The sequence below is a fragment of the Ceratotherium simum genome, chromosome 37 (assembly GCF_057802395.1).
Source record: "Ceratotherium simum simum isolate JZ-2026a chromosome 37, ASM5780239v1, whole genome shotgun sequence".
Taxonomy (NCBI): domain Eukaryota; kingdom Metazoa; phylum Chordata; class Mammalia; order Perissodactyla; family Rhinocerotidae; genus Ceratotherium; species Ceratotherium simum.
This window is the reverse complement of record NC_141936.1, coordinates 20,681,246-20,704,793: the sequence shown is the minus strand read 5'-3', so window position 1 is coordinate 20,704,793 and position 23,548 is coordinate 20,681,246. Positions and strand designations below refer to the sequence as shown.

Here is a 23,548-nt window from a genome sequence, read left to right as displayed (position 1 = left end):
AGAAATCACAAAGGAAATGAGAAAGAAATTTTAATTGAATGATAATGCAGATATGCCATATCAAAACCTGTGGTATACAGGTAAAGCAGTACTTAGAAACATACATTACCTTAAATTCACACATTACAAAAGAAGGGCTGAAGTCAATAATCTAAATTTTCCTGTCAAGAAACTGGGAAAGAAGTGCAAGTTCAAAAAATGGAAGAATACAAAAAAAGGCAAGCAAAAGTCAGTGAAATAGAAAACAAATGTACAATAAAATCAATGAAGCCAAAAGTCATTCCATTGAAAACCTCAAAAATATTGATAAACCTTAGTAGACTAATCAGAAAAAAAAGAACATATATCAACAACGTTAGGAATAGAAAAAGGGACATCGCTCATATTTTGCGTCAATCTTTCATAAACTTCCAGAGTCTATAGAAAAAGGGAACATATCCCAATTTGCTTTTGAAGCGGTATAACCCTGACACCAAAACCTTTCAAGGATATTACAAGAAAGAAAAACCAGGGGCCGAACTCCTGTGAATGTACATGTAAAATTCCCAGACAAAATGAGCAAATCTAGCAATATATAAAACTGATCATGCATCACATCTGATTTGGGTTTACTGCAAAAATACAAGATTGATTCAGTACTTGAATACTAATCAATGCAATTCACCACAATCAACATAGAAGGAGGAAAATCACACGATCATCCAGATAGATGCAGGAGAGACCGCTACAAAATTCAATACCTGTTCATGATTTAAAAAAAAAAACTTTAGGGCCAGCCCTGTTGCCTAGTGGTTAAGTTTGGTGTGCTCCTCTTCAGTGGCCCAGGTTTGGTTCCCGGGCATGTTATCTACATCACTCATTGGCAGCGACCCACATATAAAATAGAGGAAGATTCTCACAGATGTTAGCTCAGGGTGAATCTTCCTCAGTGGCGGGGGGCTGGGGGGGGACTGAAAACCAAGAATAGAAGGGTACATCTTTAATAAAAAGTATTAACAAAGACCCTATCGTAAACCTCTCAATGATAAAATACTGAAATCATTCTCCACGAGATGAGGAATGAGACAAGTATGCACACTATCACACCTCCATTTCATTATCCTGCTCCCAGCCAGTGTGATAAGCCAAGAAAATAAAAGACAGGATTATAAAGAAAAAAAATGCTGACAACACAATTCTGTACAGAGAATTAAGTGAATTTAGCAAGGCCACGGAATACAGTCAATGTGAAAAAAAAGTCAACTACATGTTTCTGAATACAACAAAAAATTTTTTCAAAAATACATCATTTAGGGGCCGGCCTGGTGGCATAGTGGTTAAGGTCGGGCACTCCGCTTTGGCAGCCCAGGGTTTGCAGGTTTGGATCCTGGGCGCAGACTTACATACTGCTCATCAAGTCATGCTGTGGTGGCGTCCCATGTACAAAATAGAGGAGGATGGGCACAGATGTTAGCTCAGGGATAATCTTCCTCAGCAAAAAGAGGAAGACTGGCAACAGATGTAGCCCAGGGCCCATCTTCCTCACCAAAAAAAAAAAATATATATATATATATATATATATATGTCATTTATAATAGCATAAGAAATCAAATAGCTTGAAATAGATATATTAAAAGATATGCAGAAGGTTTACATTGAAAACAATAAAACATTCTTGAAAGAAATTAAACACCTATGTAAATGGAGAGAGAGATCATGTCCATGGATTGGAAAACAATTTTGTAAGGATACCAATTCTCTCAAATTGATCTGCCGGTTAAACTCAGTTCTAAGGGAAATCCCAGCAGGTTTATTTTCGTGAAAATTGCCAAGCTGATTCTGAAGTTTGTATGGAAATGCAAAGTGCCAAAACAGCCAAGGCCATCTTGAATAAGAATAAAATTGGAGTCTTCCATTCTCAGATAGCCTCCTTAACTTTCAAACTTTTAGTAACACCTTTTTGCAGACATGACTGATAAATAGCACGTACTTGCATTTTGTTTTAGGACCGTTTCTGAAAGTTTTGTCTCTTAACTATGGAATATTACACCATTAGTGTTTTTTTATCTTAACTTCTATCCTTGTGTTCTCTGGTTTATTTTATACCTCGTCCTTCTCCCTCCCCTTGGTTTTTTCTTAGTTTTTTAAATTTCCTGGAATGGTGGAGTGGCTATATTTTCTCTGGTCTTTTGAAGTTATATATCCTGGCTTTTAATTCTACAGATGGTCTCATATGAATTATTTTTTAGATGGAATTTAATATTTTGAGTTGCCTTTTTGTCCACCAAGAAGATGGGCTTTATTTCAGTTTGAGTAGTTTGGTTGGATGGGCTAGGGAACAGGTCTCTGAATCCCCAGCCTGAGAAGCAGAGACGTTTAGAACACCTCCCCTGGGTGTCAGGAGGAGGGTCTAGGCTGGCCTGTGTGGCAGCATGAGAGTACAGTGTTTAGGTCTGCCTCTTTGCCAGCTGCCCCTTCATTTCAATTTAGGGCTTCTAGGCCTTTTCTGGGCATGGTTCCCAGAAAGTCCCTCTGCTGCTGCCGCTGCCCCGATCAGGTTTCTGGATCTGTTAATAATAGACAACAGTGGGGGAAGGGCTAGGATCATTATGGAAATAGGAACAACTAAACCAGATGGACAGTTCCTGTGCCCAGGGCCTGTGTGTCTGCTCCCTTCCTGGATGTAAACAGCATCCTTCAGCGGGCGTGTCTTCTAAGCCACACTTTGGAGCCACTCTAACCTTTCGAAAGTCTCCAATGGCCTGTCCCAAAATCAGAACACAAGATCTGGGGAGAACTAGTGTGCTTATGAGAATACTGAAACAGAATACTTGAGATCTGGGCTCGCAGAAAATCCAGGATGAGAGAGAATACCTCTCACAGAACACCCAGAAGGGAAGGAGGTTGGGCAGCAATTAGGGGAGGCAAATGGTGACTCAGAAAGAGGCAAACTGTGTGTAGTCCTGGAGTGTAGAAGAGGAGTGAGGAATGAGAAGGGGAAGCATGGAAAAATAAGGACGTGAGGTGTTGGGGAAGTAGAAATGGGAGAGCAAGACGAGCATGTGAAACAGGGCCTCCATTAAGTAAATCTGAAATGAGCACAGTTTAAATCTTGGTGCCCCCTAATCTTTCTGTTCCCCAGGAAGGGCCTCTCTTTTCTGCCTCCACTCCCCGCATACTCCTCTTCCTTTATCAAAACCTGCTCACAGGGGCCGGCCCCACGGTGTAGCGGATAAGTGTGTGCGCTCCACTGCTGGCGACCCGGGTTCGGATCCCGGGTGCGCACCGACACACCGCTTGTCAGGCCATGCTGTGGCGGTGTCCTATATAAAGTGGAGGAACATGGGCATGGATGTTAGCCCAGGACCACTCTTCCTCAGCAAAAAGAGGAGGATTGGCGTGGATGTTAGCTCAGGGCTGATCTTCCTCAAAAAAAAAAAAAACCTGCTCCCAGTAGAGTATGGTAAACTCAACCTAGGAATAAATTATGAAAGACCAATAAGGCTTCAGAAATTATCAGTTACAAAAATTTGAAACCCTTTTCTTGTAAAATATAACAGATATAGAAAACTACATAAAGAAAATGTATAGTTTAATAAGTTATTATAAAGGGAAGACCCTTGTTAGCGCCCAGGACCAGAAACAGAACTGGCCAGCTATTCCAGAAGCCAGCCTTGTGCCCCATCCCATCACAACCCCCCCCTCCTCCCCAAACTAACCACTATCCTGACATTTATGGTAATCACTTAGGAGGATTTTATTTTAATGGGACTAAAGGTTTAGCTATAAATAATCACTAATGGCAGAATCTTAGGCAGCTGAGGGGTGTTGTGGGGGAGCCATGGCAAAACCACGTCATTTCATACAGTTACTTCCCTCTGTGCCTGTGATTAAGAGACACCGTACTAGAAAGGATCCCACAGAGGTCCAAGCACAGGGCTGTGCCCTATGCCCTCACTTACCGTCACCCTCTGGTCCAGAAAGAGCCATACCCTGCAGTCTTCCCCCAGGTAGAGCAAAAGCAGGTCCCAGCTCACAGTGCTTAGGAGAGTACAAGGGACTGGTTGTCCCTGCTGCTGACACAGGCATCCAGGACATTGCCCTGGGCCTCAGTTTCTCACTGTGAAGCAGGGGGCCAAAATAAAGCCCTTTACAATCTCCTATTCCTCTCCCAACTTGGTCCTCTTTCCTCAGTCTAGGTTTGTTTCATCTGCCCATTTATTCACCCTGTAAGAAGCTCCTGACGTTCTCTTCCCCAGTTGGGTGTCTTTCCAGTCTTGTGCTCCTCTTCTGCCCTCGATTCTTACATATTATGAGTCTGTTCATCTCTACACACACCTTTACAAACACGCAGATATGTCCTTGCATATTGAGGGGCTGAACAAATGCTCATAGAACCAATGAATGTAAAGGAAGGATAAGTATATTGTTTCATACATTCACGTATGCCTTCCTTCAATATTTAGCGAGTGCTAAATCTAGCGAGTGCATAGATACTAACCTGTCCCTCTACACTCCAAGATCATTCCTCTCCACTCTTTCTTCTCATCTGCCTCCATTCCCATCCTATTTCTGTTTTCCTTTCCCTGTGCCACAGAACTAGACCGAGTGCCCTGCAAGGCAGGATGCATAGACACAGAAGCAGGCTGATGGAAACAGACACCCTGGAAAGGAGCCAGATGAAATAAGGGCAAAGACAGCCGAATAACATGCAGAGAGAAACGGACCAGAATGAAAAGCAGTGATTCATGGAGCACTGCAACTCAGACACTCCTTGAGTTTCATTTTGAGAGCTGCTGTGGGATTGGGGTCAGTGAGGGCTGGCATCCAGGTGAAGGGCAGCCAGGCTCCTCCTCCCTGGAGACGTGGTGCCCATCAATCCCTCCCCTTAATCCTTTTCTCTCCACCCCACTGACCAGTGTCCTGGGCCTTTAAGAGCTCACACCTCTCCCCACCCTACTCGTTCCCTCTGGCTGTAACTGCTAGTGACAGCAGCAAGCTGCAGTAGAAGAGGGAAGGAAGCAAAGGAGTACGAGAGGAGCAAAAGAGAAAAGGAGCCTGGCTGGGTTTCCTCGTCCCACAGTGGAGAGCATCGCGGAGCACAGACGCAGGACTGCTACCCTGCCCACGGTAAGGGCCTGGAGGCTCTGACCAGCCTCTGCTCCAAGCTCTGCCCTCCACATGCTATCTACTCTGCTTAAATTGTACCCTGGACTCCTTTGCCTGAACAGGTCTAAAAGGCTCCACCTTCCTGGTTCTCTCTAGGTTATCCTCTTTGACTTACGGTTTTCCCCTTGCTGTGTCAGTCACCTCTGTATATGGGGACCTCTTAGCTACCCACCCTAGTAAGGGAAGAGAGAGAATGGGAGTAGCCATGCTCTAGCTAGTTGGACGACAACTTCCAGATCTGTAACAGGAGGGAGTTCAGGGTTTCCCAGACTTGCCTGTGTGTCGGGGGTGCTTGTGAAAGATAAATATTCCTGCGCCCCATCCTTGGAAATGCTGATCTGGTCGATTATGAGTGGGGCTAAGGAATCTCTATTTTAAGATACTCTCCAGGGAATATTGATAGAGCCAGGAACCTCCAGATTAGATATGTTATAAAAGAGTCTTCAAGCTCTAACGTTCTGAGGGCTATGACCTATGACCTATGACCAGAGCCATTCTGTCCTCCTTATGTGAAGTAGGTCAGGAATAATCCTGCTCAGAAGCAAGAGAGCAGACAAAATGATTTTCTTCCTTCCTGCCCCTCAGAGAGGCCTGAGACACCCTGAATTCCCCTGTAATGCCACTGGCACCACTGGCAACTCTGCCGAAGTCCATCTCTAGGTGACATAAGCCACCTGGAAGTTGAGGAACAAATCTTGCTCCGCAGCCCTGGCCACTTGCCACCTTACTTGTGTCTCTGTTTTCTTATCTGTATTATAGAGGTAGTTTTCCGTATCCTCAAGGATCTCCACATACGTGTCTGGGAGTAGACAGTTAAGACCCAATCTTTCTTACTCCCAGTCTTCGTCCTCTGCTCTTTGCCCCTTGCTCTTGCTCCCACTCCCAAATCCTTTGTCCCTCCTCTCCTAACTTCACTTGCATCAGCTGTGACCATCCTTCCCATCCTACCTTCAGACACCAGAGGAAACACCAAGACCTAGAACACCTAGGTTCTAAGTGCCATTCTCTGGGCACTTTGTTTGGTCAGTCTCCTAGGATACAGAGGAAAGTGAGGCTGAGCAGAGGAATGTGCTACTGAGTGTCTGAGCCCAAGTGTCCTCCTTCCTGGACCACAGTCTCAAATCCTCACAGAGGACGAGAACCAGAGCTATTGGGAACTGGAGGAGAAACGAGAGGAAGAGGTGATGGGGAGAAGGGATGAGAAGAAGGATGAGAAGAGGAGAGCAAAGAGAGGCTGTCTTAAGTGAGCAAATAGGGAGGCAGTGAGAGGAATCAAGAGAGAGAAGAGTGAGCTGGGGAGAAAGGAAAAGGGAGGGTCAGGCAGAGGATGGGGAAAGGAAAGAAAATAGGAAGAAAGAAAAGAAAGGCTATTGAGTGGGATTTGGTGGGAACAGAAATGATGGAGGAGAGAGGACCAAACATCCATGTCCCTTGTTGATTCTTAGCTCTGCTTGAACCTGCTTCCTAGAGAAAGCCCTTTCTAAGGGCAGAGTCTTGGTGAGATCTCCGAGCTGGTCATATAGAGACCTTGGTTCTAGTCTCAGTTCTGCCAGTTAATTCATTAGGTGACTCCGGCAGTTCAGCTAATCTTTCTACTCCTCCGTCCCCTTCTCTATAACATGAAGGCCAGCTCTGACTTTCTGTGGCTCCCTGAGTTGAAATTGGCCCTCTTATGGCCACACGTCACCTGGATACAGGTTTAAGATCGTGCTTCAGGAACGGAAGCAGGACTGGAAGAACACGCCAAGCCCTGGGGTTGGAAGAGTTTGACCAAAGAGGATAAAATAATTTTCTAAGACTGGTTTGAGAGGAGGTAGGCTCCAAAATAGGGGTGTCCTGGCACTTGGGCTCTGTTCTCAGGCTTCCCAGGTTTCAGGACATCATTGTGAGGCTCCTGGACACAGGCATGAGAGAAGATAATTCTGTCTTCTCCCAGGACCAAGGCCTACCCCATCCCAGAGTCCCTGTGCCCCAGACAGGGGAGCTGAAGTTCAGAGAGAAGATAAGGCAGGATGTTGGCAAGGGGATTGGACTTCATTCCCACACTGACCCCACCCCCACCCAGAGCCTGAGGACCTGAGGCATTTAAGAGGGACCTGTTACTTTCTACTTCCGTCTTCATAGCTTTTGCAAGCTTCAGATTCCAAACTGTGCATCTCCACCCAGAAAGGCAGAAATGCTGTTCTGTCTCCCAGGAAGCACTCTGGGGCCCTTCTTCCATCCAGAGGCTTCTGGTCTCACCCAGGCTCACATATTCAGCCTCAGCCAGCAAAACCTTTTCTTCTTGGAATTGTTCAGGATTCTGTCTCTCCTGAGAGCTGCCTTGAGTTATCTTTCCCAGTGAGGTACAGGCTGATTCCCAACCTTCCCCTGTCCCTCTGGGCACCTGCGCCTTGCTACTCCTTTAGAAAGTCTTGGGCTCTAGGTCCTGCAGTCAGGGAAGCCGCATTCTCAGTGACTTCCACATTCTTCCTAAAGACTTAGTCACCCCTGGGTGGCTTTATAGGCTCTTCCCACTAGAGGGAGACAGGGCAGTAATACGCTGTGTGACCCCAGATAAGTCAGATCACATTTCTGGACTTCTGCTTTTTCACTTGTAAACTATAGGGAGTTAAACTGCATGATGTTTTCATGGAACGCTAACTGAATGATTGCTTTAGACATTCTTTTGGTTTTTCAGATGTTCACCATCGTCAAAATTTTAAACTTGTCAATTAAAAAACACAACATTGCAATTCAAGTCTAGACCCTTTGCTTATACAAAAGGCTAGAGTTTTCTGTTTCATAAGCTTTGCCAGTTTCAGAATGATTTGGTCAAGAGTTGAGTATTTCTTATAGGGGCAGAGCTAGAATCAAAGTGGCCACGTATCACACCTTCTAGTTCTTTTCAAGGCAAGTTTGTTGTTATCTACTAGCACAACTTACCCAGGTCCTAAATTAGCATATATCTTGAAGGAGGAACGCTTTTTAATAGGTAAAGAAAAAACTTGAAAATGCAGTTCTGAAACTATGTAATTTATCTGGTCCATTAAAATTGTGAGAATAACTGTTATGAAAAGGAGTATAAAATATGCTTTACCATGTGAGGGTAGAAGAAGATGGCTTATTTAGCTAAGTACAGCACTACGTGTTATAGAAGAGACAAAAGAAACGCTCTGCCCTAGCCCTTCAGGAGCCCTAGCATGGGGAGGGCTCCCAGAATAGGGAAGGGATGATTCCACCTGGAGAAGAGAAGGCTAGGATGTAGAGAGATTCCAGGTTCTGAAAGGGGGCAGCCAGCAAGATGGTGGTTCCTAATAACAGGAGCTGAAAAGTGTGGCACGGGGTTACCTAAGGGATTTGGGGGTACTGGGAAGGAGGGAGTATTTGGCAGAAAACCCTGCTTTAGCCCTCTCTGGAGATGGCTGTGGGAAACAGCAAATGTTCTGGAATCAGACATACTTGGCTTTAAATTCTGAATCCCTGTGTGACTTGAGGCAGATTTCTTAGCCTCTCTAAGCCTCAGAGCCACCAAACTCAGAAGTACAAAGAGCTACAGACTCTGTAGATGAAGGGACTGACACATTGCGAGCAGTCAGGAAACACTGGTTTCCTTCTCTTCCTCCCTTGATCTGTGATTCTAAGACTGCTGAGATTAGCCTTTTGCTCCTCCTTGCTCCTTTAGGTGACTCTAGCACCAGCTGGTGGAGCAGTGGGTGATGGCGTCCCTGCTACAAGGCCGTGAGTACCCCTGCAGGAGAAGAGGGTTTGGGGAGACAGCCCAGGGACAGGGAGGAGGCTGGACCCCTGTTCCCGAGCTCCTCCTGGGCCCTCACCCTCCCCACCAGCTATCCAGCCCCCGCTTCTCCTGGCCCAGGGCTGCCCATCAATCAAGACCTGCTGCTGATGCAGAAAGGCACGCCAATGCGCAAGGTGCGGTCCAAAAGCTGGAAGAAACTGAGATACTTCAGACTTCAGGATGATGGCATGACAGTCTGGCATTCCCGACAGGCCGGAGGCAGTGCCAAGCCGAGCTGTGAGTGATGTGGATAGCTATGGGTGGGCACGTGGGTGCGTAGGACCCTGAGGAGCCCCACAGCCTGAGAGCAGGGGAGGGACCAGGGTCCTACAGTGTGCCCTTGTGCTGTCCCACTTGTGTCTATGTCTGAGTCTGTACAGTGGAAATTATAATGGAACTTGCCTGTAAAGGCCGTTATGACGATTAAATTAGTTATTGCACGTAGTAAAGGGCTTAGAAGAGTCCTGGCATATAATAAGGCCCAGTAACTCATAGGTTGTGTCTTGTTATTCTTATTATAACAAGAGCATGATCTCAGGCATCAGACTGCCTGGATGAAAGCCCTGGCTTGCCACTTTCTAGCTGAGTGGCTTTGGACAAGATACTTAAACTAAGCTTCAGTCTCCTCATCTGTAAAATGGGGATTCAACAGTACCTGCCTAGTAGGTTACAGAAACTCAATAAGTTGATGTATAAAGCATCTAGCCTGGGACCTGAAACCAGGATGCGTTTAATAAATGTTAGCCATAATGAGGAATATTTTAAAATATCATACTTGCATCATAACACTGTGCATCCTATTGGCCAAACACTTTATGGTCCCTGTAAACATGTGATCACGGGACACATCTAAGAGAGTCTACTTTAGAGACATAATCGAAGCTCACGATCCATACCACCCCCGGCCAAGGAAAGGGGATGGACGAATTCCTCTGGCTCCCTCCTAGACCTCTGGAAAGAGGACGCCCTCAAACCTGGAATGGGAGAATTGAACTTGGGCGTATCGTGCTTTGGAGTAACTGCTTCAGCCCTGCAAGTGTGTTTCCATTTGTCAGCCCTGCCAGTCCTCCTGTGATCACCATGGGGACTGGCCTTGGAAGGGACCATCCTTTATTTAAGATGAGGACACTGAGGGGTTAAGTCATTTTGGTCGGTGTCACACTGCCAGCCAGTGCCTGGAAGTCAGGTCTTGCCACTCCCAGCACAGGCCGCTTGCCATGCTGCCTATGAAAACAGCAGTGACTCCTGTGGAATCCTGAATCCCAGGCGTCTGCCTCTCTGTACTAAGGCTTCTGGGGTTTCAGCCTGTGGAAGGAGGAGGAGGGATTCCTCCTTGCTATGGCTTCGCAGAAAAGGGAGTGCTGGCCCTTGAACCTTAGCCCCTGCAGTCTGGCAGTCTCTCTTCCTCAGCGCCCCCACTCGCTTCTTCTCTGGCAGTCTCAATCTCTGACGTGGAGACGGTGCGTGAGGGCCGTGAGTCTGAGTTGCTGCGCAGCCTGGCAGAGGAGTTCCCCCTGGAGCAAGGCTTCACTGTCATCTTCCATGGCCGCCGCTCCAACCTGGACCTGGTGGCCAACAGTGTCGAGGAGGCCCAGATCTGGATGCAGGGGCTCCAGCTGTTGGTAGACTTCGTCACCAGCATGGACCAACAGGAGCGGCTGGACCAGTATCAGCAGGATAGAGTCAGAGTGGGGGCTGAGGGGTCACTGAAGAAGCCAGATGCTGCAGGGCTAGGGACAGGTGGGAGGGGGTGCAGAGCTAGGGAGGCCCAAGAGTCCAGATGGGGTGGGCAGGGGCAGCTCAGGCCAGTGGGAGGCTGAGGATACTGAGAGAGGAATGGAGGCTTGGGATGGCAAAGACATAGCCAGGCAGAGTTTGAGCATGAGTCAGGATTGGGGGAAGGGACAGTGTGAGGCAAAGGATCAAACAAGGAGCTGATCCTGAGGGCTGGACAGAAGATCTCAGTGACATTAACTACATAGGAGTGGGAAGCAACCCCTTAGAGGGCTTAGTGGTGTCGACTCACTTCGAGTTACCTAGATCGTATTCACCTTCTAGACCAGTTCATTCATTCATTCATTCATTCATCATCTATTGAGCAGAGTGTATCAGGCACTCTGCCAGGCTTTAAGGGTACAAAGATTAATGAGACTCAGATATTGTTTTAGTCAGTGGAGAGGATGGAATTGTGTAAATAATCTAAGTACCATGGATTTATAACCAGATGTTATGGTACTTAGATTATTTGTGCGTGTTCAAAGGAAGGAGAAATACTTAATTCTAGCTGAGACAGTTCTGAGAAATCTTCAAGGAGGAAGTAGGATTTGAGCTAAGCCTTGAAAATGAGTAGAATTTGAAGATGAAGAGAGGAGGAGGGAAAGGCACCTGAGGGAACAGCATGAGTGAAGGCCCAGAGATAGGAAACTGAAGGGCAGAGAGCAGGGGGTGATGAGTCCAGCTAAAGTACAGGGAGGACCGAGATGTGCTGAGAAGGCTGGGTTGGGGCCAGATCATGGGGGCAAAGGAGATCTTAACTTCTATGTTAAGGAGTTTGGGCTTCTTTCTTCAGGCAACAGGGAGGTCTCTGCAGGCACCTGAGCCATGCAGGAACAAGATAGATTGGTGCTCTGGGGAGATTCTTCTGGAAGCTTACATGGAAAATGAATTGGCATGGGAGAGAGACTGGTGGCAAAAGTAGGGGAGAGATGTCAGTGGACAAACGTGCACACACATCTGCACACACAACACACCCACAGTGCTTTTGCCTTGACTCAGACCTGGATGGCTGAGTGACTGGTTCCAGCGTGGAGACAAAAACCAGGATGGTCGAATGAGCTTCCGAGAAGTCCAGCGATTACTGCACCTGATGAATGTGGAAATGGACCAAGAATACGCCCTCCAGCTTTTCCAGGTGAGTCTTCTGGGGAAGGATTTGCAGAAGCCAGCCAAAGCCACAGTCTCACTTGGACAGAATTACTCTGACCCCACCCAGCAACACTCACTTGTGGAACCTCTCTTGTGTGCCTTAGCATGATGCCAAGCTCAATGGAAAGTGTAGAGCGTGGTTCTTACCCTTCAGTCTTGCGGGAAAGGTGATTCATAATCTTATGAAAGGTAAATAATATGTTATTACGTCAGACCTCAAGGACCTCTCTGTCCATGGCCAGAATTTCACAGGTGCCTGGTACAATGGAAAACTCCAGCTGGAATGTGGGTAAATAGGAGGAGGGATCTTCCCAAATGGACCTTTGGGGGCATTTAATTCTTTCTAGATGAAATTTTTCTCTAGTAGCAAATGGTATGGCTGAAATGTTGCTTTTTACTTACTGAAGTGGCTTCTTCTATGAACTCTAAATGTTAGGAGTTCTGTGGGAGTTTTCTGGAAACATGTTTGGATCCATCTGTCAGTATGATTGGGCAAGTCAAAGCCATAAAGTTTGCTGTTAAACAGTTCGTCTTCTCTCCCCTACCTCGTCTCTTGCAGGCAGCAGACACGTCCCAGTCTGGGACTCTGGAGGGAGAAGAATTTGTAGAGTTCTATAAGGCATTGACTAAGCGTACTGAGGTGCAGGAACTGTTTGAAAACTTTTCGGCTGATGGGCAGAAGCTGACCCTGCTGGAATTTGTGGATTTCCTCCGAGAGGAGCAGAAAGAAGGAGACCGTGCTTCTGACCTTGCTCTGGAACTTATCGACCGCTATGAGCCTTCAGAGAGCGGTAAGAGAACCAGGGTGGAGAGTCCCCAGACATAGGGGTGGGGAGGAGGACCATGATTAGAAGGGCCCAGAGACAAGCAGCCTTCTGCCTAACTCAGGGAAGGCTGAGTCCACCCCCACCCCAGCTCCCTCCTCATCTCATTCAACCACTCCTCTGGAAGGAGAGCCGCCATTTCCTGCCCACATAAGATAAGAGTCTTTTCTGTAATGCTGGATCTCTCAGGAGGAAGAACATTCCATAAGTCCCCTTTCCTCTACCATGCTCATGTTTTACATCCTTCACCTCCAGGAAGTTCCTCCTGATATCAACCACTGTCCTCGGTGAAAATGGAAAATCCTTGGTCTCTTGCTTTGGCCTCTTCCCCTCCAGTGCATATGATTCATTTTCCTCTAGTTCCCTCCATGGTTCCTGTTTGCTGTCTCTTTCAGTGCTGGCTCTCTGCCCTTTCCTGGGCTTTCTCCAAATTCTCCAAGTGGTTCTTGAGTCTATAAGCGCCTGAGCCAGGAAGCTAGTCAGCCTCTGGCTGAGGGGGATGAGAAGGAGGCCAATCATTCAGCTTTTAAGAAGCACAGCTACAAAACGCCCTCTCTGCTCTCAAACCTTTCTCCTTGCCCCTTCAGCGGACACCTTCCTGCTCTCCATTCCCTTCAGAAATTTATTAATAATAAATGGTTTACAAGGTACTTTCATATCCCTTACTTCATTTAGTCTGCGCTACAACCTTGTAACTCAAAAGCAATAATCTTTATTGGGCCTTTGCTAAGTATCCCATAATGTACTAATATCGCTACATGTCTTTTCTCTTCTAATCCTTCCAAAGGCCCATTAACGTGGGTTCTCTTATTAAGTCAGTTGTGCAATAGAGGAAAACTGAGGTTTAGAAAGATTAAATGACTTCCTCAAAGCCGACAGCTAATGAGAGGAGGAATTGAGATTCAAACCCAGGTCTTCTGACTCTTACCTGATGCCTCTCTTGAGAATGAGGATTAGAGATGACATGAGATGAGAGCTGGACAAGTGACCCAGGTTGCCTAGGTCTCAACTCCCACTCCCTTTCATTCACTCATTCACTCACGACTTCAGTTAATGCTTATTGAGTACCTGTAGTGTACCAGTACCTATGCTAGGCACCAGAGATACAGTAGTAGGTCAGACAAGGACACTGCCCTCATGGAACTTAGAGTCAGACAGAAAGTTGGAATGGCTGATTCCAGATTCATATGGGTGCTCAGAGAAGAAAGGAGGCTGTAAAGCACTCATTTCAAAAAACTAAATAGAAGAGGAATGTCAGAGGGTTAAGAAATAAGACCTTCCATTCCCAGTGCAGGATCCAGGATACATCAGTTACATTTATTCTAGCTCTCACTCCTCTTGGTGCCCCCTCTTCCTGCACTCGACAATCAGATACTGTACTCTGGCTGCAGAGTGTGGTATCTAGTCAGGAGACCTGGGCTCAAGTCCCCACTCTGCTTCTTACTGAGTAACTTTGGGCAAGTCGCTTAACCTATCTCAGACTCAATTTTCTCATTTGTAAAATAATTTGTGGCCAAATGAAATAATGCACATGAATAGTATCTGGCAACTGTGGACTTACCCTAGAGATTTGAGTTATTATTGTCAAGAATGAGACTTCCTGCCATTCTCCACCACCTCCAGGTCTTGCCAAACCTGGAGGAAGGAAGTTGGGCATGAGAATCAAGTTGTTCTGCCTCCCAAGGGAACCCCGCTGCAGCAATATTACCCTCAGTGAGATTGCACAGCCCAGTGGTGTAGGATGTGGCTCTGACACCTGGCTGGCTAGGGTCAAATCCCAGCTCTTTCACTTACTAGTTGTGTGACCTGGCATGAGTTACCTAACCTCTCAGGGCAGATTATATTACATTATCTCATGGTGTTAGTGAGAACATTAAGAGAGATGCTACAATGTCCTTGGCATAGAGCAAGTGCTCCATAACTGTGAGTCACTGTTGTTATTATACGAAGCCCGTGCTGAGATGGGTGAGGGCTGTGGAAGGAGTGATAGGGCCCTGCCCTCAAAGAGAGTGTAGTTCAAGGGCGTGTTGGACAAAGACTCCTCAAAACACCATATGGGAATCGACGATAGGAAGAAACCCTCAGCTCATAGTTGGCAGCAGCTACATAGCCCAGGGAATAAAACACAGGTACCTTGGTTGTGTCACTAACAAGCCTTTGATTCTCTCTGGGCCTATATAGTTTTCCCATCTATAAACTTAGCCCGTTGGACTGAATACTGTGCTGTCCATTATGGTAACCATGAGCTTTATGCGACTATTTAAATTTAAATTAACTAAAATCAAAATTTAAACTTCAGTTCCTCAGTCACACAGCCACATTCCAAGGCTCAGTGGCCGTATGCGTCTAGAGGCTACCATGTTGGACAGCGCAGAATAGAACATTTCCTTCACTGTAGCAAGTTCTATTGGACAGCACTGGACTAGAATGATCCTAATGATTGCCCTTGTAGCTTTAACATTCTCTGAGGGTAGGGATGATTGAGGGTGGGGCCAGTGTGGGATCTGGAGGCTGGGAGTGGGCACCTGAAAGGCAGGACGTTGGAGAGGGGTGGGGAGGACAGGCTGTAGGTGTGCTGGAGTGCTCCCACTCAGAGCTTCTCACTCTGGGGTTCCCCTACTCCACACCCTAGGCAAACTGCGGCACGTGCTGAGCATGGATGGTTTCCTCAGTTACCTCTGCTCGAAGGACGGAGACATCTTCAACCCGACCTGCCTCCCCATCTACCAGGATATGACTCAGCCCCTGAGCCATTACTACATCAACTCCTCTCACAACACCTACCTAGTGGGGGACCAGCTTTGTGGCCAGAGCAGCGTCGAGGGATACATACGGTGCAGTGAGGAGGAGGGGAGAAGGGGTCCTGCTCCTGAGAAGGGACCATCTGTGGGAAATTGAGGGGCGCTGTCAGTAAATAACAGGGATTGAAAAGATGTGGGGGCTTTGGGGCTGAGGATCCCTGGATACCTGAGAGCCTTGGAGGAGCTACTGAAGAGTGGCTGAGAGTGGTATTGAAACTCTCTGGGTAAATGGAGCTTCTCTCTTTCATAGGCTACAAAACTCTCTTGGAACTCAGAGGTCCTGACAGATTTATTTTGAACAAATAAATAAACCAAATATTAAATAGAAGGCAGTAGAGCATAGGAGTTAAAAACATAGGTTCTGGAGTCAGACCATTTGAGGTCAAATCCTAGCACCCTCACTTGGCACTCTGGGGCTAAGTATTTAACCTCTCTATGCCTCAGTTTCCCCATCTGTGAAATAGGGATGATAATAGTGCCTATTCTCTCTGGGTTGTTGTGAGGATTAAATGAGATAATCCATATGTTAATAGCTAATAAATGGTACCTGCTTTTATTGTGATTAATCATGGATTAGATCGAATAGTCAAGATATCTTTGTAGGGCCAGCAACTGAACTAGGAGCTTCAAGGGATACAAAGATGAGTGGAACATAAAGTTTCTGCCCTAGGAAGTCTAGGAGAGAAATAGTGTGAATTTCTCGAGAGTTTTAGTAATTCATGTGTTGTCTAACAATATACAGCCAGACCACTAGAAACACCATGAGGCAGTATGTGATGGCTTTCTAAGGAGAGACTGTGACTTAGGGGGTTTTGGGGTGGAGACCAGTGTGAGCTGCAGCGGTGTCCCAGTGAACAGAGAAGGGTCCATGGAGATGTGGCTTGCAGGGGTCTTGATGGGTAAGTGCCGGTGAACACTGTTCCCTCCAGAGTGGGGAGAGGGTCCCTAGGTGAAAGGTCAGACCTTGATCCCTCTTGTCCCTGCGGCGTTGGGGTTCTTGCAGGGCCCTGAAGCGGGGCTGCCGCTGCGTGGAGGTGGATATATGGGATGGACCTAGCGGGGAACCTATCGTTTACCACGGACACACCCTGACGTCCCGCATCCTGTTCAAAGATGTCGTGGGCACTGTAGCACAGTACGCCTTCCAGGTAGGAGCCCCAGGATGGGAATACTGGTGAGGCAAAAGGGAAGAGTGCTGACTCTGAGTCTGGGGAGAGTGGAGGATGCGGGGGAGGTTATGTCAAATGGCATATATGTAAAAGAGATTTTAACTGTGAAGCATCAGGCAAATATTAAGGGATTCTTGTGAAGAAGTGTTGGATGTGTTAAGAGTAATTAGTAGTCATAAAGGTAGTTGCTAGAGATAGTGACTATTACTTCTAACAACTTCTGTCACCCATCTGGGAGAGGGTGGAAACAAAGTGGTGGCTAGGGCTGGGGGACAGTAGGAATCTGGACAGGGAAGCCTGAGAGTATAACATGAACATATAACTGGAGGAGCGGCCTGGCCTTCCCACTCTGAGCCTAAGAACTCAAAGGTCCCAGAGGGACCTGGGTCAGACCCGGCACGAGACAGAGATTGGGGTCCCAAGAGTGACTTTGAGATACGAGGTGGGCCTCAGACCCAGCAAGCCCTCCTTGAGGCCTGGAATGGGGTCGGAGGAGTTTAGCAGTCAGGGTACTCAGTCGAGTGAGTAACAAGGGGGGCTGGAGAAGCAAGGAGGTTATAGGCTTTAGATCTCTGGCTCCAGCGCCCCCTCTCCTCCCCATCAGACATCAGACTATCCAGTCATCTTGTCCCTGGAGAACCACTGCAGCTGGGAGCAGCAGCAGGTCGTAGTGCACCACCTGACCGAGATCCTGGGGGAGCTGCTGCTGAGCACCACCTTGGATGGGCTGCTGCCCACTCAGCTGCCCTCGCCTGAGGTAGGGACCCTGCTTCCCAGCCCAGGCTCTACTGTGGCTTCCGTATCCCCCCACCTTGGCTCCTTCCTCCATGCCCCTCTCGTTCGCTTCTTCTCACCCTCAGAGGGACCATCTTGCTCTTTCATATCCTTGGAGACTTTAATTTAAAAAATATATAATTGAACACAAAATTCTATTTGTAGTTCTCTAAATTTTAAGTCAGTTATTTACTTTTATATTTCTTTTCCCAATGGAAGTATCTGATTTTTTTTCCTGATAGCTCATAATTGTTGCAGACTATACAAACAATATAGAGAAAGAGAAGTTCCCCCACCATAATCTCAACCTGTCCCATAACAGCTGTCAACAGATTTTTTAAATGCTTATGTAAATATATATGTATATGTATATATTCACATTATCATCCTTTATATCTCACATATAATATATATCATGGATGGCTTTTCATGTATAATTTGTTTCCTTTTTAACAGCTCTGCAGTATTCCATTTTATGTTATAGACCATAATTTATTTAATCAGTAGATGGTAAACATAACCAGAAAATGGTAAACATTTAGGTTGTTTATAATGTTTCACTTGTACATACAGCTTTGCCCGTTCACTCTTTCTTCGAGATGGATTCCTAGAAGCAAAGTTGCTGGGTTGAAGAGTTAGCATGTTGACATTTTGGTTATTATTGCCAAGTTGCCCTCTGGAAAAAATACCCACTTGCATTCCAACCAACAATTTGAGTGACCACAAATAACTCCAATAGTGAGATGATTCATAGTGGCAAAAATGAAAAAAAAAAAAAAAAAAAGCCAAATTTTTTAAAAAGGAAGGTCTATGTTTTCTTCTTTTGAATTGATAATATTATTTACCCACTTTTCTTAGGGTTTATAATTTTTATTGACATATAACAATTTTTTAAATGTTAAAGATATTAATGCTTTGAAAACTATTTTTTGCAGTCTATTTTTTCTTCTGTCTTTATAGCATCTTCTGCCTTAAAGAGGTTTTTAAGCTTTATGTAGTCAAATCTGCCAATCATTTTTGTCTTCCGAATTTTCAGTTTTCATTTCATGTTTCTAAAGGCTTTCCTACTTTCTCTATTTTGTTGGAACACTCTTATGTTCTTTATATTTGCATATAAATAAATCTTTAATCTGTGAGGAATCTTTACTGTCAAATGTGAGGTAGGGGTCCCCATTTTTTTCCATATGAATAGTTTGCTTAACAATAGGGAACCCCCACTGTATGTATCCAGCAGCCTTCCTGTGGGAACTTCTGAGCACTCACTCACTTCCCTCGTCTTTGAGGTGGCCCTGTGAGAGCGGTGGGACCTGCATGATCCCCAGGAGGGTCCCAGAGCAGACAGGTAGACAGGCTCCTTCATTTTTGTCCCCTAGGAGCTTCGGAGGAAGATCCTGGTGAAGGGGAAGAAGTTAAGGACACTTGAGGAGGATCTTGAGGAAGAGGACGAGGAGGAAGAGCTAGAGTCTGAACTGGAGGGGGAGCAGGAGGCTGAGCCGGAGCTTCAGGCCCAGTCTGAGTCTGAGCCCCAGGAGTTGAGCCCTCGCAGTAAAGACAAAAAGGAGAAGGTAGGCCAGGAGAGTGGCCTTTCTGCTCTGGCGTTTGGTCAGAATGTACCAGAAGTGGAGAGCTCACACGTGACGAGACTGGAGCCAGGCAGGGTGGAGGGCCAGGGAGCAAAATGCCTCAATGAAAGAGGCATAAGAATGCATACATGGCGTCACTGTGTATTGCCATATACAGATATATTGCAGTGGCTTTCCAACTTCTCTGGGCCATGAAATCTTACGTGGAAGGTCAGTATACAAAATAGATAAATGCAGAGCCATCCTACTTGAAGCACCCACTTGGCTCTCTCCTTGGTCCCCGGGGTGACTCCTGAGACATCTTTGTGCTACCTCTCAGTCGCCTTAAAGGCCAGTTTGAAAACCTCTGATGGGGTGTGTGGGTGCAGTATTATGGTATTAGGTAAGTAGAGCTTACTCGAGTGACTACTGTGACCTCAACTAAAGTGGGCTTAGTTAGAGAAAGGTTCTTGGAAAAGGTGAGTCTGAGGAGGGGCCAGAAATAGCCAAAAAGGAGCAGGAAGAGTTGGGGAAGAGGAAGGCTCTGAGAAGGCTGTGTCAAAGTGGTCCATCTCCCTGTGGGGAAGGGGTGCCATTGGTGGGACCACCAAGATCCTGGTTTGAAGTCTGTCTCTCTCTCTTGTGCACTTGCTTGGCTCAGCTGACTGACTTTTAGCTTATCCTGCTCTCTCTGGGGCTGTGGTGCCTAACCTGCTGCCATGTCTAGGGATGGAAATGGGAATTTAGGAGACAAATCTATAAAGATATTACTCTGGGACCCTCACATCCTTCCAGGTGTGACTTCCATGACCATTTGCATATCTGTCTGGGTTCATGCACATTTTGACCAAAAATTATTGTTAATTTGTTTTCAAAGACAAGAGGTAGGGAGGATGACACCTCTCTGTTTAAAAATAATAATAAATTAAAAACCTGTTACCTAGAAAGGAACATAGAGCAGACCCTTCAAGCCCAGAGGCTGAAACTGACCCCATCAATATACAGACTGCCTTTATTCCCGTTCCCACCCCCAGGTTGTGATGTGCCCGCTGTTTTGTCCACCTCCTTGTTGTCAGATTATGGTCCAGGCTCCTATTCCCAAGCCTGGGTTCCTTCTCTTTCCCAAGCAGGTGAGGCAGGATGGAGAGAGCAGCGGGGAGGCCGTGGGCAGAGGCTTATTAGGTTGGGTGGGGAAGTTCAGATCTTGGCCACTGGCTTCTTCGCTCTCAGATCGCTGAGGGTTCAATTCCATCTTCCTCTCTACTTTCTCCTTTTCCAGAAATCCAAGCCCATCTTGTGTCCATCTCTCTCTGCCCTGGTTGTCTACTTGAAGTCTGTCTCATTCCACAGCTTCGCTCATTCGAGGGACAACTACCACTTCTATGAGATCTCGTCTTTCTCTGAAACCAAGGCCAAGAGCCTCATCAGAGAGGCTGGTCAGGACCAGAAGGGAGGGACAGGGGGGACCTGGGATGGGTAGGGCCAGTCTGAAGGGCAGGCAGATGAGTCCCGAGACAGAGGACAAGGGAGCTAAGGAGGGATGAGGGAGCTAAGAAACTCCTGAGCAGGCACATGGACTGGAGTTATGAATAATGGGCTCAAGACTCGAGGGGGCAGAGAGCTGGGGGAGGTAGTCTGGATGGAACGGAGTAGAGAGGCACAGTGAAGCTTTCTGGAGCCAGCCTCGGGAGATGCTGGGGAGAAGAGGGACGTGGCGGGGAGGGTCCTTGGGACCAGGGAAGTGGGAGGACGCAGCACTTCATCTCCCTACCCACACCCTTTTCACAGGCAACGAGTTTGTGCAGCACAACACCTGGCAGTTAAGCCGTGTATATCCCAGTGGCCTGAGGACAGATTCGTCCAACTACAACCCCCAGGAACTCTGGAATGCAGGCTGCCAGATGGGTGAGGGGCAGGAGGGGCAGGGAAGAGGGGGAGGAAGAGCAATAGCCAGGACGTAAGTCCCCGGGTGGCAGTAGGGCCAGGGAATGCTCCAAGAAGAGTGCCGGGCCGAGAAAGATGCTCTCTGTGAAGTTCCCAGCAGGCCTTTTACACCAATATGTCTTCTTCACTCCCTGGGAGGGGCTAGTGGGTCCCAAGGTGACTCCTTCCCCCCTTTTCTCCTGGGCCCCTCAGTGGCTATGAACGTGCAGACTGCGGGGCTTGAGATGGACATCTGTGATGGGCTCTTCCGCCAGAACGGTGGCTGTGGCTACGTGCTGAAGCCAGACTTCCTGCGTGACGCCCAGAGTTCCTTCGACCCTGAGAGGCCCGTCAGCCCTGTCACAGCCCAGACCCTCCTAATCCAGGTATAATGGAAAGAGAAACTGTTGGGAAGAAACTGCGATAGCTAGGGTAGAAGCAGGGGGAAGAGGTGGCTAGGCCTGACAGGAGTGTGATGGGTGGAAGGTTCCCAGTGAGAGGCAGGGCAGCCTGATGTTAACAGCATGGACTTCGGAGCCAGTTGCCTAGGTTCAAACCCATTTACTAGTTGTGTAATGCTGGCAAAATTCCTTAACGTGAGTTTCCTCACCTGCAACATGGGGGAATAATACTCCCTACCCCACAGAGTTGTGAGCAGTTAATATGAAGTGCTTACAACAATGCCTGGTGCATAGTAAGTGCTATAGAAGGGGCTGCTGTCATTAACGTACCTTCTCTCCAACCTCCTTAAATTTCTACTTGGGTACATTTTAGATTGTATATAGATTACTAGAAGAAAACATATTACCCATGGAGGATTAGCTTTTGCAAACCCAAAAGATACAGCGCAAGGTCCTGTGTCTCCCCTTCCCCTCATCCTCCCCTGCTCCCCCGGGGTGAGAGCTGGAGCGGGGCTGGGCTGAGCAGGAACTAGTGAGGTTCCAGAGCCCTGGTTGCAGGTGATCAGTGGTCAGCAACTCCCCAAAGTGAAGACCAAAGAGGGCTCCATTGTGGACCCACTGGTGAGAGTGGAGATCTTCGGCATCCGCCCAGACACAGCCCGCCAAGAGACCAGCTACGTGGAGAACAACGGTGAGACTGGGCAGTGCTGGGGGAGGGGGAGGAGCACCACTGTTTCCCTACCATCCTGCCCTGCCTCAAGTGCAGTCCATGCCACCACTCCCTCTCCCCCCACCTCCATGGGAGGCAGTGTGGGACAGGACAAAGGATAAGGGCTTGGATGTCTTGGATCTGAATCCCGGCCCTCACTTACAAGCTCCAGTGACTGGGGCAAATTGCTCACCCGCTCTGAGCCTCAATTTCCTCACCTATAAAATGCTGATTGATTGCTATGAAAATTAAGTGAGAACACAGGGAAAACAACTTAGCATGGGCCTAGAGAAAAGTCAACACCGTCTGTTCCTCCATTCCCTCCCTCATTCACTCTCCCCTCCACCCCCCCAGGTTTTAATCCATACTGGGGGCAGACACTCTGCTTCCGGGTCCTGGTGCCTGAACTGGCCCTGCTGCGTTTTGTGGTGAGGGATTATGACTGGAAATCCCGACACGACTTTATTGGTCAGTACACCCTGCCATGGACCTGCATGCAACAAGGTGAGCCAGTCCCTGGACCCCTGGCCAAGACCCCAGCCCTGGCTGCCTTCCTAATGCTGTCCTCCTGCCCCTTTCCAGGTTACCGCCACATACACCTGCTCTCCAAGGACGGCACCAGCCTCCAACCGGCTTCCATCTTCGTGCACATCTGCATCCGGGAAGGGCTGGAGGGGGATGAATCCTGAGGTGGGCACTTCATGGGAAGGGTGGGTGCACTGGCTTTAGATGGTAAGAAAAACCTGGAAGGATGCTCCAGAAAGCAAACAGAGGTGGTGAAAACCAAGCTTTGGACTGTGCATTCCTCGGCACAAAATTATCTCCCCTTTCCTAACAAGCAAACCTAGGACCTGATTGTTCACCTTCTTTCTCTTCCATTCCTTCATTTTCACCAGTCTTTGGTATCCTTCCTGCCCTTTTCCTTTGTGTACTCTATACTGGAGTTCCTTCAGTCCTCTTGCTTTAGGCTCAATCCCATACCCAGATTTAGGACTGATCTCTCCCATCAGCTCTGGCTCAAAGGCAGGCTGCAACTAGAAATCCAGAGGGGCTTAGGGCAGAGAAACCCACAGGGGAATTATCCCCTCCACCCCTCACTTCCTTCAAGTTCAGAGCCATGGAAGGATAGATCTAGCCTCGACTCCTCAGGCAAAGGCTGAAGAAGACCTGACCCCAGGACTGTACTGACTCTCAAGAGAACACCATATAGCCCCCAGATCCCCAAATGGACTGCTCCTCCCTAGCCCCCCAGTATAAACAGAGCTTCTCTACCCAACTTGGCTTGAGTATGGTCTGTCATTGTTGGACAAGAAGGGGAGGTGTGAGGGCTGGGGGACATTTGGGTAGACAGTTGGGGTAGAAAAACAAGAGCTTTCCAGCTCCCCCTGACCGCGTGTGCTACAAGGGAAAGGTACAGAAGTGTGGCTTCTAAGGGGTGGGGCAAAAGGAGTCAAAGGGTCATGCGGTCCTAGTCCTCCTCAACAGTTTGCCTGGAACAGTTCTGGGTCATGTCTGCTGTCCCAGTATAATTCCT

General features: G+C 47.5%; 1 protein-coding gene across 1 annotated transcript; it reads left to right on the top strand.

The window, feature by feature from the left end:
* Positions 1–1,506: 1,506 nt before the first annotated feature.
* Positions 1,507–23,295, top strand: PLCD4 (phospholipase C delta 4). The gene is given in 18 exon segments (XM_087424827.1): positions 1,507–4,784; positions 4,954–5,029; positions 5,032–5,109; positions 8,813–8,868; positions 9,005–9,163; positions 11,702–11,837; positions 12,411–12,642; positions 15,308–15,509; positions 16,480–16,624; positions 17,250–17,402; positions 18,793–18,984; positions 20,016–20,111; positions 20,261–20,417; positions 20,770–20,886; positions 21,118–21,290; positions 21,864–21,996; positions 22,369–22,518; positions 22,597–23,295. Coding segments are annotated over 18 exon segments (2,436 nt in total). The 5' UTR covers positions 1,507–4,710; the 3' UTR covers positions 22,704–23,295.
* Positions 23,296–23,548: the final 253 nt, after the last annotated feature.